This window comes from Cebidichthys violaceus, unplaced genomic scaffold (genome assembly GCF_023349555.1).
Source record: "Cebidichthys violaceus isolate CVI_PGR_0920_01 unplaced genomic scaffold, fCebVio1.0.p SCAF_23, whole genome shotgun sequence".
Lineage (NCBI taxonomy): Eukaryota > Metazoa > Chordata > Actinopteri > Perciformes > Stichaeidae > Cebidichthys > Cebidichthys violaceus.
The window spans coordinates 3,632,766-3,651,994 of record NW_027176406.1 but is presented as its reverse complement, the minus strand read 5'-3'; the positions used below and the strand labels follow the sequence as shown (position 1 = coordinate 3,651,994).

Genomic DNA, 19,229 nt, shown 5'->3' with positions numbered 1-19,229 from the left:
TACCGAGGCAGAGTCTTGCTCTCGTCTATAATTAGCACAGGGACCACAGATTGTAACAAGCGCTCCGGGGCCTTGTGTTCAGACCGGCAAGAACTGCTGCCATCCGTCTCACCGCCCAGAGCGAGGCACGATCCCGGGCTCACGCCAGTGCAGGGGAGGAGTGACGGAACCATGTCGTCTGAGTGCACATGTGCAGCGTTGATGCCTGCAGATGCCTTCTGAACAGAGGTGAGAGAGTACAAACCCTGAAAGCATCTGCATGCGGATACCTTGATGAGTAAAGTGTCATCGTTGTATTTAGCTTTCTAATGGTGGGTTCATGTTTACAGCAAATTCCTCAATCTCTTCATTTCTCCTTCCCCTCAGCAGTTGTGAAGGGCACAGTATCCCCCCATCACCATCTGCTGACAAAAAAATCCCTTTTCTCGCTGGACAGGATTGACATTCAGTCCAAATGTCAAAGCAGCTCAGGCCATTTTTGACTCTTCCTGTCCCTGGTCTTACCTTCCCCATCTCCATCACCTCCAGGACTGTTGGGAAGATTGTCAGTGGTGACTGATGAAGGACTGAGCCGTTCAGACACCGCAGTCTTCTGAAGGCGTGACAAGACTCACACGTCCATCCGTCATAAAGTGTAGTTAAACGCTGCTCTTCAGAGTGATTATCCACTCAACATATACTATGTTTTGAAGATGAAATACACATCACCTGTGGGCTTGAAAGGTTGTCAGTTTCATCTTGCACAAAGCACAGTGGCTGTCGTCAGCTGGAAATCTTTGGATGAAGCATTCCTTAAACACTCAAGGCCCATTGTGCTTGATAAAAGTAATAATAAATGTATTTGTCCTTAATTATTTGGTTATTTCCTAGACTGGCACCTCTCCAGCTACCAGTCCACTTCGTACCTGGTCCGTGCTGGACTTGAACCAGCTATCAGCCCTAAAAACAATGTTTCCTTAATGGAACGCTTCAGGCTTTCACTTTTTACACCTCTGTTCACATTCAGACCAGAACAGATTTACTTTAGAAACTGCTCTATAAAGTAAACAGACAGATTCGTCATCATTAGGGTTAATATGAACATTTTCTATTGCAGCCTCATTTGCTTCCATCGGTTTGATGAATGTATCTTTACATAAAGTATCCTAAACATCACTCCACTGTGTTCATTTGAGTTGAAATTAAACTGGTTATCAGCATTACATTTTTTTTTTTTTTTTTAGGTTTGGTTAAAAGTGGACTACTTTCAATTGGAGCAATACTTTCATTCAGCGCCCTCATAGCGTCCCAGACACAGTCAATCAAACTTCCCAACTCCCTCTATATCTCAAATACACAAGCCCTTTAAAGTGGCATCATTGTGAGGATGTGGGTTCTTTCATCGACTAAGAAAGTGCACAACAATGAAACGTATTTCTTTGAATTACAGACTTCTTTTATTCAGAAATACGCCAGACCAATGCCAATGACATCACATTTCTTTAAAAAACGCCTCCAAGTCATTGTATTCTACAAAAACAATGATAATTTGTACAAATAAAAAATACAAAAAAAAAAAAAGACACAACAAACCTCTGCAATGTTTTGACAGCCATTTTCAAAAAGGATCACCTGAATAAATCCAGGTGATCTAACTTTGTTACACATCTTTTAAAACGGTTGGTTGGTACAGATATACTAATAACAGCAATGGAGTCTTTTGAGATCCTGAATCTATCAAATCCTTCTATGGTTAAGAGTCCCTGAATATGGATAAAATGCAGGATTTGCTGTTGAGTGACTAGGGGAGGTTTTGGTGTTGCACTTATGGTTTGCGGTCTCACATCGGGTAGTTCAGCACCACGTCCTGTTTGGCCAGCTCCAACAACATAGGATCATCGAAGAACTTGCTGATGCTCACATCCTCACTCAGACCCTGCAGAACAAACAAACACATGAGGTCAGCCAAGGAAATACACCGACAGCAGTGAAGTGATAAACAGGGAGACAACGGCTCACCTTGCGCCTTCGGGTCTTGATCATGAACTCTCTGGCCAGGTGGGGGGCAGGTTGAGGCTCAAGCGGCCTGATCACAATACTCTTGTCCAGAGGGTCACCAGGGACGATCTGAAAGGAAATGTTAAATGTAGTAAACCCAGAGAGAAGAAGCAAATGGCAGCTAAATCTGACGACATGAAACGTACATCAAATTCTGAGCTTTAACAAACTGAGTGGACATTTCTAATAGTGGCTCTGACCTTTCACTAAATATCTGATTCAGCTGCAAGTTTGTCCTATTGTTGCCGAGTCAGGAGTGCGTCCATCAACATGATGGAAAAGCAACGTGAAGTCACTGCTTCAGTTTGTGACCAATGCAATGTTAGCATGTGAGAAGAAGCGTTCACAAGCTTTTAAAATGATTCACTGAATCCATTTTCTTAAGGAGCTTCCAACGTGATCTCATCGTCATGGATATACGATACATTCCCCCCAAAAAAACAAAGAGCGAAGGAAGAGAAGGAACGCTGAATCTGGAAAACGTTGGGTAGAGTGGACTACATAAGACGTTCCCAGCCCCGGGGACAGAAAAGTAAATCAATGGAGTGGCTGAAGCCCAATCAACAGATGGGAGAGAGCTGCTAACAACAGTAACTCAACACTGCTGTTTGCATGCCAATACTGGCAGTACATAATCAAACTAATGAGGGAGGCACACATAGCCTTTTTGAGTTTAATGGGGCAAACAACACAGTTTAAGGACTCCCATGTTATTCTTATTTTCTGGGGCAGTTCAATCAATATGTGCCTGCAGGAATAATGTCTGTTGAAGCCCAGAGCAGAGGAGAAGATTCAGAGTGTTGATTGTATCGGGTTCAAACTCTGTAGCTGCCCTTTAGAAAGCAAATTGGTCAGGTGATTGGAATTGGACCCAAGGGGTGTCTTGTTCGGGAAAAGGTTATTTTCTGTTCAGCACTAACAACCTAGGACGAGGAGATATGGAAATAAATCATCACACGTGACGGCATGACAGGAAGTTCAAATGGAACGTTCTTTTAGCTGACAAGACATTTCAGGAATAATCCAAGGGGGGAATCTAATTTAGTAACTGCTTTGCTTCATATTAAGTTTATTAAAAACAATTGTCATGATTTGTACTGAAAGGTCAATATACTGCTCAGGGCTAACGGTACTGTAAAACGTGGCAATACAAGCTTCACCAATCTTTGTTACTGCAGAGACAAAAATGTCAACAATGGTTTTCATTTTTGTTTGTACAAGCATGTAAATAAATAATTCATGTCTCGTCTCATGTTTAACACTTGGATTTTTACCTCAAGGGGAAAAAACATTAAATATTTGCACCGAGGGAACCGTTCTCTCTTCCAGATGAATGCCTTTGCTATTAGGTATTAATCCTCCCTAAGTGGAGTTAATTTTCAGTGACACAGCTCTGCAGAGTGCAGACACAAACACATGTCAGACACAGCACAGAGACGGTTACGCTATACTTAAAACTTAATGACTCAACACTCCACATCAAAAGCAATTTAGCAGGAGTGGCAGACATGTGCACAAGGTTTGACACTCTGCTGCACAAGCTGCCACAGTTTTGTGTATGCGAGAGTTGGTGCTCGTGACAGAAGGATACCAAACTTAAAAATCAGGTTTGTCATCTTTATGGAGCTTTCTTTCTTTTTTTTATCTGAAAATCAAATGTTTAATTTGGATTTCTTAGTTTAGGCATTCAGTGAGTGTTTACAGCAAGAAAGTAACACTTTTGGTTTGGACATGTGAATAAATCTCAGGTGTGCACTTCCTTATTGTATGTAAATATTTTCACCGGTTGCTTTAAGCGCCCTGACAAACGAATACAAATATGTCACCATTTGAGCTGCACGCTAAATGTTTAAGTCTAATTTCCACATGTAAATGACGGACATGTCGCCGCCACATTATAGTTTTACGGTGGCACACAACATGTCGTTGGTGTAGAAGAATACATAAAGCTTGCAATTTCTCACAACTGCAAGCCCAAAATAAGCTGTGGAGCCAAAGGAACAACCGTAAAAATTGGGGACAACTAACTTAATCAGAAACTTATTATATAGCAGCAAAGAACAGTTTATGTTAACAGAGGTTGCACTGACTTATGATGCGTTCAAGCTCTAATCAGTATTGAGCCGAGTTAAATCATGATGTGTTCCAATGTAATCTTGTTTATTATACTTTCAAATTAAAATGAAATTCGCACATCAGAGATGGCCAGGAAAATCTTCCATTGAAACAGCGTTTGAGAGGAATCTCTTCACAGCCAGATTAAGAGAACAAGAATAATGTACACAGGGTTTTAATGACACCCAACTGGAGAATTAGCACCATTAGCACTATTTATCTCGATGCACCCAACTTCTATTATTTGCATAACGGTAGTGGGTGGAAATGTGCATTAATTCACATTTAGTCATTTTTCTGTATTCTGTTCATTTGGAAGGAAAGCTGGTTTGTTTACCTGCCAGTGGTGGAAAACAGACAGGGCAAAGGCCTGTCCCTGTGTATGTGTGCGCAGGTCTGTCTCAAAGCCGAAGGAGTCGATGGCGGGGATGAAAGCCTTTATGGTGTAGAGAGGAGACCCTGGAATAGGTGCATCCTGGGTGACATGGCCCCTGTTAGATGACAAACAGGACCACGCGTTTAAAAACTCAAACCCCTGTATTTTAATATTACGGAATATTGTCAATGCAGATATTAGGAGAAAGAGACGACCAACCTTCTTCGAGCCAGCACTGTGTAGACAGCAGATACACAATCAGCTGGAGCCTGAACCTCCACAAAGTAATAGGGCTCCATCAACCTTGGAGTGGCCTGCGACACAAGGCATACATTAACACATTAAAGAGAGGAGGAGAAGATGTATGAAAATGTATGGCTAGCCCCAAGTACAGCTACAAAACAGCCATTAATTTATCATAAGAGCTGTGAAAGAGCCAAACATGAGGACAGATGCCAAAATTGTGAAAGAGGAAAGGCATCGCAGTACAATTTATAAAAAAGAACGCAGTCAGCAAAATCCACACCGTAATCATGATAATGGAACATTAAAGAAAGTAAAGATGAAAATGAAGGCATGAGGAGCTAATGGCAGATAAGGAGAAGAATGGGCTTAGGGAGGATGATCTCACCATGAGGAAAGCAGAGTACACCACTCTCCTGGCTGTGGGGATGACCTGCCCCCCCCCTCTGTGGAGGGGCTCCTGAGCAATGACTGCGTCGAGGATCTTAAACTTGACATTCCTGATGGCTGAGGGCAGCAGAAGGACTGAGTTATGGCAACATAACACTCATGAGGAAAAATGTATTTTCCCTCCGCACAATGCTTAACTGTCACAGTTGTAGACATTCAGGCTAAGAGGAAATTCTGGCACCAATGGAAATGCAGAGAATTTTTTTTTTTTAAATTTGTTCAGGGGTAAAAAAAGAAAGAGAACTCACGCTCGTCACACAGAGGGCCCTCTCTGGTGCCCCACTGGAAGCCCTGAACGATGCTGTCTTTGACGGAGCCGAGCAGCGCCTTGTCCACCTGCACAAGAAAAGAAAATGACATCAAGAACAGCACAAAACCGTTTTCAAACGTATGTAGCTTTGTGTGATCTTTTCCCTGATTAACAGATGTAAAGAAAGTCCAGACTCTCACTTTCTTTTTTGGCAAACTCAAATGCACATGGTTTGATGGGGCATCAATTGACTAAATCTTGTGTTTCTATAATATGAATTCAAAATAATGTAATTATTTTTCATCCAAGTTGTAGGCTGAAAGAAGTGCGAGGCTCTAGATTAGAAATGATAACTTTTTAATAAGAAACTATTACATATTCAAGGTTTTTGTTAAGCAAAACTGATAGGAAACTTCCTCCAGACAAAGAGCACTATTCGGCTGTGATTGGCCCGCCTGGTTGGTACTAAACTCACCTCAGAGGGCAGTGTGTCATCTACAAGGATGTTCGGTCCCGTGGTGTCCGGTCCGAAGGCCCAGATGGACCTGGCAGCCAGCAGATCCCAGTCGTACTTTGTCTGGAAAAACTCTCCCAGCTTCTTCCTGCCATGAGGAAACAGAGCAGCCACTGGTTGAAAGGAGGACTGCGCGTTGTGTCAGAGGGAACATTAAGGAGATTGGTTGATCGTGGGGGGAAAGAGGGGTTAATGGAAGAGGAGGAGTAGAGCGGAGGTTCAGTTTAATGGTGTGTGAAGTATGTCACTTCTTTGGCGTTGCTACTCCACCCTGGCACCGCTGGGTCCAGATGGCCTAACAGATGAGCCGAGGACTGACAGGAAGCCACGCACTCACTCACACACACTCATCATGTCGCGAGGACAGGAAAATTCAATCATGCTTTTAGTGAGTGATTCAATTACTGAGAGATATCTGATCAATATACACGGAGGGGTGTTTATGAGAACACACACTTGTCACAATGTACAGAAGTGCTCGTCCTGTCATTAAATAACCACATACAGAAATGCTTTTCTGTAGATCAATTTCTAAATAAAGTTACACATCTATAGTGTCATTGATCTTACATTTAGCATTTTTTACACTCAGTTTCTAGCGTCCCTTACAAACTGACATGGTGAAGCAAAAATACATAATTATTTTCACGATGTTCTGCAGTTCTGACAGTTTTCAAAACGTCTAAAGAGACCTAAATTAAATTTTAAAAATAAATGAAAAAGACACAGCAGACTGATTTAAAGCACTGTCATCAAATAGCAACACAACTATAGATTTAGGAATGTTACCCACAAATCCATAACTGCTCTTTTTAAAAGAATTATTTCAGCCGTGGGCATTTTTATATCTCTTTACCTTCTTCAATAACAGCATTTCATTAAAGAGCCAATCATCATGCTGGCTCCTTTATCCCTGCTAACAGAGGAAATAATGAAAGCTAATGATCGGCCAGAGTGGCTCTGATGAATGTAGAAATGAATAAGGCTACTGCCATATCAGAGGGAAATCTACACATCTAACATGAAAGGCACATTAAGTCATTTCAATTAATGAAGAGATCACAAGTTCACTATGCGCAAGTGTGATGGCGATATCTGCTACATCTTACCTGTTCCACGTGATCTGCACCACTTCGTTCTCGATGTCCTCAGCCAGCCCCTTCTCCAAGGGCTCAGCAATCATGGTGATCTTATTCCTGTCAATCACATCACACGGATGTCAATCACTCATTCTGGGTCCGGGGGACACTCGGCCATAGGGAAGGACTAACCGACAGTGACTCCAAACTGTGCACAAGGTGAACTCCAAACACAGAAATACAACAGCTAAGAGTCTATGAGAAACTTTAGAGAGGAAATTATCAGAGCTGGGAGTTTTGAGTGATAAATAATGTATCAAAGTATGTTTTCTTGTAATTGCACTCATGTCACTGGATGTGTGGGTAAGATCTAAAACTATCACATTTGACGCGCACTTTTTGTTTGGCGTTTCAGCGAAGCACTTGAGTGATGATGTCTCTACAACCGTTTCACAGAAAGTCACGACGGGGTCAGCAACCTGTGGACAAAGATGAGCACGGTTACAGAAAGAAACAAAAAGGCTCCACTCTAGAGTAGCACCTTCAAGCTACGGCTGATTTTTGTAAGCAGTGAGAAGAATTACTTTAATGTCGATCTCAGAGTACATCTTGCGCAGGTCGTGCATGACACAGTCCAGGTAGAGCTCTCCTGTCCCCAAGATAACATGCTCTCCAGATTCCTCCACCTGAAACACAAAGACAGCCAATTATAATTTAAGCAATTAAGTAACAGCACAATTATTGTTGAGATCAGTTTTGTCCTTCCTGCAGGATCCATATTTGTATTTTATTTCCCAGGAAACCATTTCAAGAGGCTACCACGCCGGTTAAATGTCTAACCGTATAAATGTAATCTCAGTAATTACTTAGTTTATGTTACAGGGATTTCAAATAAAGTGGTGAAAGCCTAGTACTGGACCCACCACTGTACTTGTGTGGCGACGTACCTTTGTGGTGAGAGACGGATAGCTCTTGTTGACCTTCCTCAGTCCGTCCAACATTTTCGGTAGCTCTGATGGGTTGACGGGCTCCACTGCAATCTTTATAACCGATGCTGTGTTGAACTTCAGTGGCCTGAAAATCTGAGCCTGTCAGAGAAAGTAAAAAAAAATGTCAACGGTGCCGTTTCTCATGGAGGTCATTTTAAATGTTCTCAGTGGTATTTCTCGCTTTAGTCTCACCTCTTCGTTCCCTCTGGGCTCCGTGATCGTTGCGGTCTTGACGATCGGCTGGTCGCAGCCTTCGATTAGAACCCAGTTGCCGGCAGGCACTCGGTTCACTTCAATTTGGTATCTACAAATGTGGACGTCACAGTAACATTTAATTCAAACCTCGCAGTTGTACGCGTCCAAGCAGTCAGGTCGGTCGCAGAGTCACAGTTTACCTCCATGTCTGTCCAAAATGTCATCACTTCATTATTTTATCCTGTTAGACATTTGTAGGAAATTAATTCATTCTTGAGTTATGAGCAAAAATGTGTTTTTGAAGGTCACAGTGACTCTTGACCACCCAACTCTTATCAGTTCGTCCTTCAGTCCAGAGGTGGGAAGAGTAGCCAAATACTAAAGCAGATAGATAATTGAGAAGTTTTTATTTTAATTGGCACAACTTTTATAGCTTATACAACACTTGTTCAGCAGTTCAGGAAGCACTCCAACTAATTATATGCGCTGTAAACCATCTCACGTAATGCTACTCGGCTAATCACATATTCGTATTCCAACATCAGCCCTCAACTCAAGTGAGACATTCACACTCACGGGAGAGAAACCCAACAGTCGGAAAACGTATGTGAGTCAGAGAAGTTACTTCACATGAAGTGCTCGATAAAGAGAAATGTGGACAGCGAGACCAGAGTCTTTACCCAAGAATGGACCGACTCTTATGTTTATTATTCCCACAACCAGTTCAAAAGCAGTATGTCTCATATGTTCAGAGACCGTGGCGATTATTAAAAGCGTCAATGTGAAGCGCCACTACAACACAAAGCACAAATCTTTAAAACAAACTCAACCCACTCAAATCCAAAATGAAGGCACAGAAAAATAACCCAAAGAGCCCAATATGATCAGAATCCTAACACATTAATTCACTGTCCGACAATGATGTAAACAGAGAGGAGGATGGAGCTGAAACAAGTGGGTTTAATAACCACAGATAAAGTCCCTGCACACAAATTTCACTTCAGACCTGAATAAAATGAACTTAAAGCTGCAGGACAATTCAGTTAATTAAATAAAAAGAGCCACATTTTACAAAAACTTTAGGTTATGCATTTTATTTTTTAATGCAGCCCTTCTTTTACTTGAAATGAGAGAACAACATTTATTTATTATTAGAGTATGTATTATTCATAATTCATCCAGTTAAATTTAAAATCTGACAATAAATATTGTTGATATATTATTCAATTGAACTTAATAAATAAATAAATATATATATATAGCACTAAATCAGAACACAAATTAGATGTTACTGTGATGTTGCGGACCTTTGCACAATGAAATTCTCTCAAACTGGACCTCACTGAATAATAATTGAATACCCCTGCCATACAGTATATTCATATTATACTCTATTAACGAATCCCCTGCAGCGTACCTGGCAACTGAAATCCAGAGACGGCCCACGGTGCAGACCTGGGAGTCCTCCTCATCTTCAAGGGTGTAGTTCTCTCCTAAAACCTTGACAGGCTGACCGGCCTGAATGGTCCCACTCAGAACTCTGCCAAACGCATGGAACTGAACCCCGTCCTCGGTGCTGTACATCTTAGTGGTGTGGCACATCAAAGGACCCTGAGGGCGAGAGGCATGAGTTGAGCAGGAAAGATAGAAAATAGGGCAGGAAAGGCTTACCGCTGGAATGTGACATTTCTTCTTAAAAACACATAAGAGGGCTTTGGATAAAGTCAGTAAGACTTTTATTGGAACTTGGGAAAACTGTGATCAATGTCAGGTATTGTCTTAAATTGGCTTAATTACAAGCCTGTTAATTTCAAGCCAATTAAAAACAGCCTGTTGGCCTAATCTGTACGAGCAACTGGAATGACTAGAAACAGATTGCAGCATTTTGCAGTTAATTGGCGTATCTGCTTCTCACCAGCCAATAAACAGGAGATTCTTGCTCTGCTTCCTTTATACTCACATCAGGGTCGCACTCTACCATGGCCTCCCCAAGGTCTGAGTCCAGACCTCCAGCGTACGTGTGCTCTATCTTGTTCCTGGCACCCTCCTGTGGTGAGGGGATGTGATGTACACACATGTCCACAAAGCCTGGAGAGAAGAAATCCATGCTCCACTTAACATGTTTACCAAATCATCTTCAGTTTAAAATGATGTTATTATAATAATATAGGTAGATAAAAACAAAGTAAGCCTTACCTGTGAACTCGCCAAAGAAGCGGTTACAGACAAGCCTCAACAAGGGTCTGATGTTCAGCTTCAGCTCCTCTTTAGTGAGGTGGATCCCCAGTTCATCCAGAACTCTGGGGAGAGACGTGTCCACATCCCCAACCACCTAGACACAAAGAGGATTAGGGTGAGGATGACACACTGAGGTCTAAGCTGAATGTATTGTGCTAATTGTTTTTGCTTTGTCACACAAAAATGTGTTAGCCATGTGTTAACCTGTGAGAGGATCTTGTAGAGAGGCTCCAGAACAAATTCCACAAAGCTGCGCTGAGAGTTGCTGCTGGGAGCTTTCTTTGTGAACTTGCGACTGAACAAAAAAAAAAAGAAAGAAAATGGCAGATATAAGTGTGTAAAAAGAGGATCGCTTTGCAATAAATATTAGCATTCTGTTCATATCCAAATTAGTTACTCACGTTTTGGGGTTGAAATAAATGTCTCCCCAAAGCCTCTTGGCAAACTCATTATAGTTGATGTCACCTGCAAACACAAAGAGATTAAACGTTAATACCTCACTAACTGCAGTAGGCATGAGATAAGAAAAAGGATGTGCCAGAGCCGGTTTATGCGGAACAGCCTTACCATAGGTGTCTGAGTAGATCTTTGCAAAGGACCCCAGAGTGAAACAGATACTGTACTGAGAGCTGGCAAAGCACACGTTTCCAAGGAGAGGAGACACCACCAAGTTCTCATCTGTGGAGTAAGTGCTGAGGAGGAAGAGAAATGACCATGAAGTGTCTCACGTTGTCCCATTTCTTTCCCAACAATATGTAGCGCTACATCTCATGAAGCCATCCATGCTCTCTGAAACACTGTGTGCACCTTATGGGTTTTAAGTATTACCTGAGCAAACCATTGACCTCATCCACGATGTGGCGAAGTTTATAATAAGCATCGGTGGGAGGCAATTTGAGCTCCCCAATGAGCCGGTCCACCTTGTTGATGCAGATGGTGATGGCCATACGCTCCTGAACGGCATGTTTGATCAGGCGCTCTGTGTTCAGCATCACCTGTGCAGAGATACACAAAGGGCACGTTTCCACCAAGCAGTCCAGTTCAGTTCATTACACAAGGCAGAGTTAAAACACTGCAGACCACTGATTGGTCACAGAGAAACATCCGTAATGCTGCACAAACCCGCCGTTTTTAAATAGCCATGCTAGCTTCTATAGCAATCACAATTACACTGCAGCAATCAGCTGAGAATCCCGCCTACACCGAGGGGAGACTATCTGCAGTGGAAACACGGCACTCAGAAAATGACTGGTTCCTAAAGTGGGTCGAGTTGAGCGAACCCGTTTTGAAGGTTGAAGAGCATTGACAAATGTGCAAAGAGAAAGAATGTATCGACTCACTCCTTCTGCTGCATCTATGAAGAGGACCACACCGTCTGAGAGCCGGATGCTAGAAGTGACCTCGTCAGAGAAGTTCACGTGGCCTGAGAGGGAGACACAAGGTTTGACATCACTTTCAGCTATGATACACCAAAACAAACCACCAAACATGCATTCAGTAAACGCCACATCCAGCCGTGCACTATACCTGGTGTATCCATGATGTTGAAGAGGTAGGATTTTCCTCTGGAGTCTGGCAGGACCATTGTGACAGGGGCGCTCTTGATACCCACACCTCTCTATGGAAAAAGCACAAGATAGAAATACATTTGCAGGAGGGGAAACATAATTCTATCACCTTTAGGCTTATTTATTAAGGATTGCTGGCAACATGGTCCTGCAACCTCCACGCTTTAGTCAAATGCCTCAAGTGTCATCTACAAAATTCCTAGGAAATATTATTGATGAGAGTTTAAGTTGGAGTAAACATATTGAGTGTGTTAGTAGAAAAATAAACAAATCTATTGGAATAATAAGGAGGGTTAGACATCTTGTCTCTGCAAACTGTCTCCTTATTCTTTTTTTACAGTATAATTTATCCCTATCTTTCATATTGTAATATAGTTTGGGCAAGTACTTTTCCTACTACTCTGCAAAAAATGTTGGTCCTCCAGAAACGTTTTGTTAGGATCGCAACCCGATCAGAGTCACACATCTCATCTGCTCCTCTATTTCAGAAATTGCAGATTCTTACTATTTATGACATCAATATTTCTTAAACTTGTGTTTTCATTTATAAGATACTTTCAGGTGAAGGGAATATTCCTGATCATTTCAAGACCTGCTACAAAGTGAATTCACAGGTTCACTCTTACTCAACTCGTCAATCTCCATCCTGCTAAATTACTGACTAGCAGAGGTCAATTTTCAATAAGATTTAGGGGAACCAAATTATGGACTCACTTTTCACACCTAACAAAAAAATGTCCCTCTATAAAATGTTTCAAAAGGTGCCTAACAGAAAATCTAATTGCTGTTTCGTATTTTTTTTTTTTATACGTATTAGTGTTCATGTCTTTCTTGTTTTAGCTGTTATATTACATTTAGTATTGTTGTTTCACTCACAGGGATGTGTAGCATTACCATTGCTTAGGAGTTACTGCAGGTGTATAAACCAATATCCCTGAACAAACACAAGCCCATGCTTACTTTCTCACACACACACTTTTTTTTCTTTCTTTCTTTTGTTGTTTGTAACATAATGTCTTACGCATATTTTACTTTATGTTGTTTGTAATTTTGTAAAATTATATAGGTGGAAGCTTCAAATAAGCCCAGTTGGCTTTCTGCCTCTTCCTGCACTGTGATATTAATTTATCTCTGTTATGTTTATTTTGAATTGTGCAAAATAAAAAAATCCTTGACATTCTAATATGTGGTAACCCAATATATTTTAGGATACAATGAATAGTTAATATGCTACAATTCAACAAAACCACGCACCTCCTGTTCTGTAAAGAGGATGTCTGTGTATCGGAGCTGAAAAAGTAAAAAGTCATGTTAGTTCTGCTGTATTATACAGAATATAGGTGTAATAATTTCACAAGATGTGCTTATTACAGTCGACACTCACATCCACATCGTCTCTCTTCCTGATTTCTGGGTGTGTCTGTTCAATCAGGCAGTCCACGAAACAAGTCTAAACAAAAAAAACGAATTCATTAGATCCCTATGAGGCACAGATGACTGCAAAGAGCAGCCATGTTATTAGCATATGCTCCAAAACACTCATATCCTCATACATTTTTCATCTTAAGAACACATGTCCTCTTTGGCAAAATGCCACAGAAGACCCGCGCAGTGATTCTTCAATTATTGTACAGGCATGGCGGGCTGCCAAGCCAACAAGAACCCCTGCCAGACCAAAAAAAAACTAATTTTTAATGCTAAAAATAATTATACATTTCCAATCCAGTATTTTCGCTATACTTGTATTTTTGCTCCAGGTGTTATTCGTCACGGTTTTGGAAGAAGAAAAAAATGTGAGATACATGCGAGCCAGCTTTAAAAGTGACATGTCTTCTTTTAAATTGAGTGCTGAGCAGTGGATGATATTTATGCTTATGTGAAAAGTGGTTAATGTGGATTTCGAAAAGTGACTGATATATATTTGAAAACAGAATTTGGTGTGCTGTAACTGTGTTAGGGTGCCCCACATCCACCAGGCCAAAGGTGTGAGCCCACTGTAAGGGAAACACTACCCTCACTAAAAATAAAAAGCTAAAAGAGAAACAAGAAGCCAGACACAGCTATAAGACGGGCTCTAACCTTGCCGTGGTGAAGATGACCACACAGGGTGACGTTACGGATTAGCTCAGGACCATCCATCAGATCTGCAAGGAATCTAACAAGATAGAAGAGGGATATCAGAGCTTGGAAAGACACACAGCAAACACATGTCCATGGCAGATATGTACTAGGAAATACACAAGCTTGAGTTGAGCGCTGTCGTACCAGTAATTGTCTGGATATACATTTGCATCTTCAGACTTTAAAAGGCAGGAAAAAAACCTAACACCATGTGCATATTCATGAAGATGACTTACTCCATATCATAAACAGTGGCAGGTAACTCCTGCTCCATCAGCGTGAACTGCTTGTTCTTCACAGGCTTGATGATGGGCTCTGGAGTGAAGAGAAAACACTAGTGTTTGTGCAGATCACAATAAAACATATTAGCATCCATCACATACCATTATAAATATGTGAGAGCATGGGGATTAAGTAACCAAATACTGTGTCCTTTATTGTAAATCTGCTAACAGGGCTACACTGTTCTTTGTATCTAACCTGTGAGAGGTTGTGTGTCTTCCTCTTGGACAATAGTTTCCACTTCGGGCCCATAAACCTCCTCTGCTGTAGGATAGTACTTCTTGTCCTCATGCAGGACCACCTCCATACCGGGGACATCCTCATCAGCATCAGCAGGCTCATCTTCATCATCATCATCACCCTGCACAAGGAGAGAGTAATTACCATGACATGTGAGCACATACTGGATTCAAATTAAAATAAAAGTACCACCAAGTTGACAGTTTGAGATGTTAAATGTTTAAGAGTACCTCGTCAACATCTCTGTCCTCTGCATCCAGATCATCTTCATCATCATCAGAGTCCAGCTCTGGACCGATGTAGTTTCCAAACTCATCATACAGATCAGCCTCCATCTTGTAGAGAACTGAAAGTGTGGTCATGGGTTAAATAATAGTAGACAATATACGAATTAGATCCAATGCCAAAAGATAATGGCATAACATTTTCGTGAGAGAGATTTGGAGATTAAATAGCCATACTATCAGTCTCTAATGTGGATCAACGATACAACAGGATACAACTAGAATGATCTATAATTAAATAATTAAACGTAATGTAATGTCTGTGTCGCTGTGTGATTAAATATGCACCAATAAAAGTCATGTTCACGTCTCATTAGTAATACAAATTTGCACTGCATTGTGTTTTTTCTTTTATTGTTCTCCAAAGGCCGGTGATGACTTAATAACCAGCTTGCTTAAAAATACCGTAAGTTACCATTACAGTCAATGCTAACTTAGCATGTAGCATAACATGCACCATGACAGCTATTCATCAAGCTTTCAGATGCTTTCCGACGGCAAAAACTGATACTAAAATCTGTCTTAAGTGAGAAGTTTTCAATTATTACAAATTAACATTTTCCTCATGTTTGCAATGTCAGTAGCGAGTCAGAAAATAGCATGCTAGCCAGCTAACAAGTACAGAAATGAATGAGTTGGAGGCGACGTTTCAGTTACGTTTAGCTAAAGAGAGCTTAAAGCTTAGCTTACGGAACTAAACTATAACTTAAAGGATACTGTAAAGACACGTAGCAGCTACAAAACCAGCTCACCTGTATTATGTTACAGTGTAGTCTGCAAAGATTATTATCGAGACGAGATAAAAGTTGGGTGCGTATTCAAAAGACAAATCATTTCCCAAAAAGCGCCATGCGCACGAGCTATTACTTCCGGCTTTCTTCTTCTACTGACATGGGGCGGTTAGGGTTCACTATCGCCCCCCAGCGGTGGAGGTGTTCATTAAGAAGCATAGGCTCCAAAGAAAACTACACGCACAAATCACAGTCACCCTCGTTTCAATACCCCCACATTACGTTACACATGCAGTCACACGCACTTCAGCACCTTTCAATTTAAAAGTTCTATCTTGAATTCCTTTACTGGAAATATTAGCATGCCTTGTCTACCTTGATGTTTGCGTAGTAGATGGTTCCCCTGGGTGACATAAGTGCATGTATTGCCCTCTAGTGGTCACGGTGCGCAACTATAGCTCAGATTATTTTGTAAATTATATTTTGTACGTGTTCACCGAAAGATTAAGAGTATGTCTCCGTGAAAATACAGCATAGATGTGTGACAAATTAAACTAAATGACTCTAGACGCTCTGCTATAGTTGGCTATAATAGGCATACAATAATTACATCGACTCGATCGATAAAGGAAGACACAATCTCATTCTCAGTTCCGCTGAGTCCTTTCACAATAAAATGTTAAAAATAGATGGGCCTGTAGTTTTGCATTGCGACCACTGGAGGGCAGTGAACATTTATTAACGGTAGTTGTGACATTTATCAATTTCAGTTTGTCATAAAATCAAATATCCTGATAAATACAGGCCTGTATTTACTATACTTTTTAGATAACTAATGCAGTTTTTTTTAAAAGAATAAACTTTCCCATTAGAACTAATGGTAAATAGCTTACTCAAACAGTTATTTAACCCTGAGAAAACTATAGGAGTTCAATGTTGGGGAAATCTTTGACTTTATGAGCATTACTTGGGTAGCTTTGATTTCAAAACTTTGTTCTATTACGCTCACCTACGTGAGACTTTAACCTCTGTTAACTTGCGCAGAGTTGAGTTGTGGTGTGCATGATTTGTGTGCCAAGAACTAAATGTGCCAAACATTTTAGAGAAGTGAAGCATAAATCAAGGCCAACCGATGTTCAACTATTAAATGTGAAATGTGGCATTGCTATGGCAAAGATAGATGTATGTAATGGAACATCCATTTCACTTGGATGTTGATGAGGTTTGATAATACATGCAGACACAGTAAGGGTTTCAGTTGATGGCTTTATTCCTACTGGTGTACATATTTTCTTCAGTACAGTAAAGATACAACAGACTGATAAACAAGTTAAACAAACAAACAAACACATCCTTACGACATTGTCATACATTTCTAAGTCAGACATATATTCTGTAAGAAGCACATTGATGAAAACTATTGTGTGGTCATCTTGTAGATCTGTTGAAATGCCCTTCAGTGAGCAGTGTTACTCAAATTTTATTTATTGAGGCTAAAATTGAATATTTAAAATAGATAAACACACTTGTTATTTAAGAGCACACCGTTGGTTGGTTGGCATAAACATCTGTAATATTTTAAATATTACTACTAAAGTGGACCTATACACGGATTTCCATACTGACCCTGTTTAACATTTTAAAGCACCGTGTCCCATTAAAGTGTATATTAATTATTATGCAAATATAGGCCTACCCCCAAAGGTTAAAGTTAGAAGTAACTGTTACTTCTAAATCTTTATAACAAAGCACTGATATGTCATTGATTTCCTTTCTTTTGGTGATAGTGGCAGGTCTCCACAATAATTTACCTGCTGATGAAGATAAACTGGTCCCTCTGTCCTGAGAGTGACCTCCGGACCAACACGTGAGAGGCTGGACTAAGGCACATGCAAGCTGGACGCCAGACAGACACTATTTATTTCTACAGACAATACAAATGGTTTTGTTGCCTTAACATTAGTTTGTGGGACTATTTAACCTGAGAATTTGACAAAATGTGTCAACTGGCCTCTTAATGATCTCCTTTCTCCCCTCTCTGTCTCTGTGTGTGACACTCTACTCTGCCACCAGCTTCCTCAGCCTCTGCACCACATCCTCCCCGCTGCTCCACGGCACCGTGACCGCCTTGAACTCCCCTGGCATGGCTTCATGGATCTCCGTGATCAGCCGGTGCATGGGGAAGTCCCGCCGCGGGAAAGCCACGTCCCGGGGCCCGAGGGACAGCACCGGGCAGAAGTCGTTGGCTCCGTCCCCCACGTAGAAGACCCGTTGGTACGGGCGGCCCCGCTCCTGCGTCCTGCGGGCCACGTAGTCCCTGACGACCACCTGCTTACACATGTTGTTGGGGCACCGCACGCAGTCGTGGGAGTGGAAGGGCCGCATCACCAGCCGCCCGTCCCTGTTGAAGGTGGCCGGGTTGCTGAAGATCCGGTGGAAGAGCTGGCGGGCCCCGGCGCGTCGGAGCCAGGACTCGATGAAGAAGGTGTTGGAGTCGGACAACAGCACCACCTCGAAGTCCTGCGGTGGCCGAGTGCGGAGGAACTGGAAGAGGGTGAGCATGCCGGGGGTGGCCGGTATCTTCTCCATGGAGCCGCGGATGTCGCTCTCGGTGACGCCCTGCTCCGCCAGGTAGGCCAGCACGCGCTGCATGTACTCGTTGTAGCGGCCAGGTTGGTACGTGTCCTTCAGCCAGACCGGTAGGTGCTGACCCGGGGCGGCCTGCACCACTACGTCGTCGCTGGTTTCATCCACGATGGTCTCATCAAAGTCAAAGAAGATGAGGAAGCGCTTATCGGAGGAGATGTTGGCTGCATTGGACGCCATGATCTTTGCGCGTCTGGACCCGGCGGGCTCCCCCTCGCCTGGGGGATGGGGTGGGACATAACAGCAGTTGAATATTGAATCCCCCATGATTGACTATGCCACACCTCTGACTGTTATAGGCATCAAATCTCCACTCCCGCTCTCCTCCCACTCTCCAGCATCCCACGCAAGGCAAGCCACAGTAAGGTGGAGGATACCGAGGATGATTTCTGGGAAACATCAATGCGTAAATAGACAAAGAGTGGGGTTTGGGGTGGAGGTAAAAACAGAGTAAAACATAGATTGAATATATGAAATAGACACAATAATCTGAATATCATCTAAATTAAAAAAAGGGTATGACCATAGCTAAAAGAGAGCAAAGCAGCCAGTCAGCAGGTCAAAGCAGAAGAGGCAGCATCCACCAGCTCATGGGTCTCTGAAAAATGTACCTTTCTACAAAGGTATAAGGGAGAGGTCATCCTGCTGTAGCATAATGTAGTAAGATTATATTCGGATCTGTAAAAAACATGGGCTCCATGCAAATCCTGCAAGCCAGCAAGCTTATGAACTGTACATTAGATGAACAAGCAAGACCGCCGCATATGTCCGCCTGCCTACCTTTTGAGTGAAGCTGGTGTCAGCAGTGGGTGTCAGCTGATCGCGCGCGTTTCCTGATTTTCTACCAAACTCCTTCAAGCTGTGCGGCTGT

The 19,229-nt window shown here is 42.0% G+C and overlaps 2 protein-coding genes across 4 annotated transcripts; both read right to left on the bottom strand.

The window, feature by feature from the left end:
• Nucleotides 1–1,237: 1,237 nt before the first annotated feature.
• eftud2 (elongation factor Tu GTP binding domain containing 2) lies at nt 1,238–15,845 on the bottom strand. 2 transcript variants are annotated; one of them, XM_068718674.1, is made up of 28 exons: nt 15,699–15,845; nt 14,928–15,043; nt 14,656–14,818; nt 14,412–14,490; nt 14,134–14,209; nt 13,439–13,504; nt 13,309–13,344; nt 12,014–12,104; nt 11,827–11,909; nt 11,315–11,481; nt 11,054–11,178; nt 10,888–10,951; nt 10,691–10,781; nt 10,445–10,580; nt 10,209–10,336; nt 9,666–9,859; nt 8,246–8,357; nt 8,012–8,152; nt 7,649–7,750; nt 7,461–7,543; nt 7,095–7,181; nt 5,947–6,073; nt 5,470–5,557; nt 5,160–5,278; nt 4,748–4,842; nt 4,490–4,643; nt 1,999–2,106; nt 1,238–1,915 (listed from the first exon to the last, which is right to left on the bottom strand). In XM_068718674.1, exons 2-28 carry the CDS (start codon nt 15,030–15,032, stop codon nt 1,820–1,822), a joined length of 2,916 nt encoding a protein of 971 aa, XP_068574775.1. In that variant the 5' UTR covers nt 15,033–15,043; nt 15,699–15,845; the 3' UTR covers nt 1,238–1,819. The 2 variants fall into 2 exon arrangements, with proteins under 2 accessions (XP_068574775.1, XP_068574774.1); XM_068718673.1 differs by having other exon boundaries at nt 15,734–15,845.
• Nucleotides 15,846–16,964: 1,119 nt separating this feature from the next.
• Nucleotides 16,965–19,229, bottom strand: phospho1 (phosphoethanolamine/phosphocholine phosphatase 1). 2 transcript variants are annotated; one of them, XM_068718983.1, is made up of 2 exons: nt 19,139–19,229; nt 16,965–18,747 (listed from the first exon to the last, which is right to left on the bottom strand). In XM_068718983.1, the coding sequence occupies exon 2, from the start codon at nt 18,623–18,625 to the stop codon at nt 17,771–17,773; it is 855 nt and encodes a 284-aa protein (XP_068575084.1). In that variant the 5' UTR covers nt 18,626–18,747; nt 19,139–19,229; the 3' UTR covers nt 16,965–17,770. The 2 variants fall into 2 exon arrangements, with proteins under 2 accessions (XP_068575084.1, XP_068575085.1); XM_068718984.1 differs by having other exon boundaries at nt 16,965–18,576.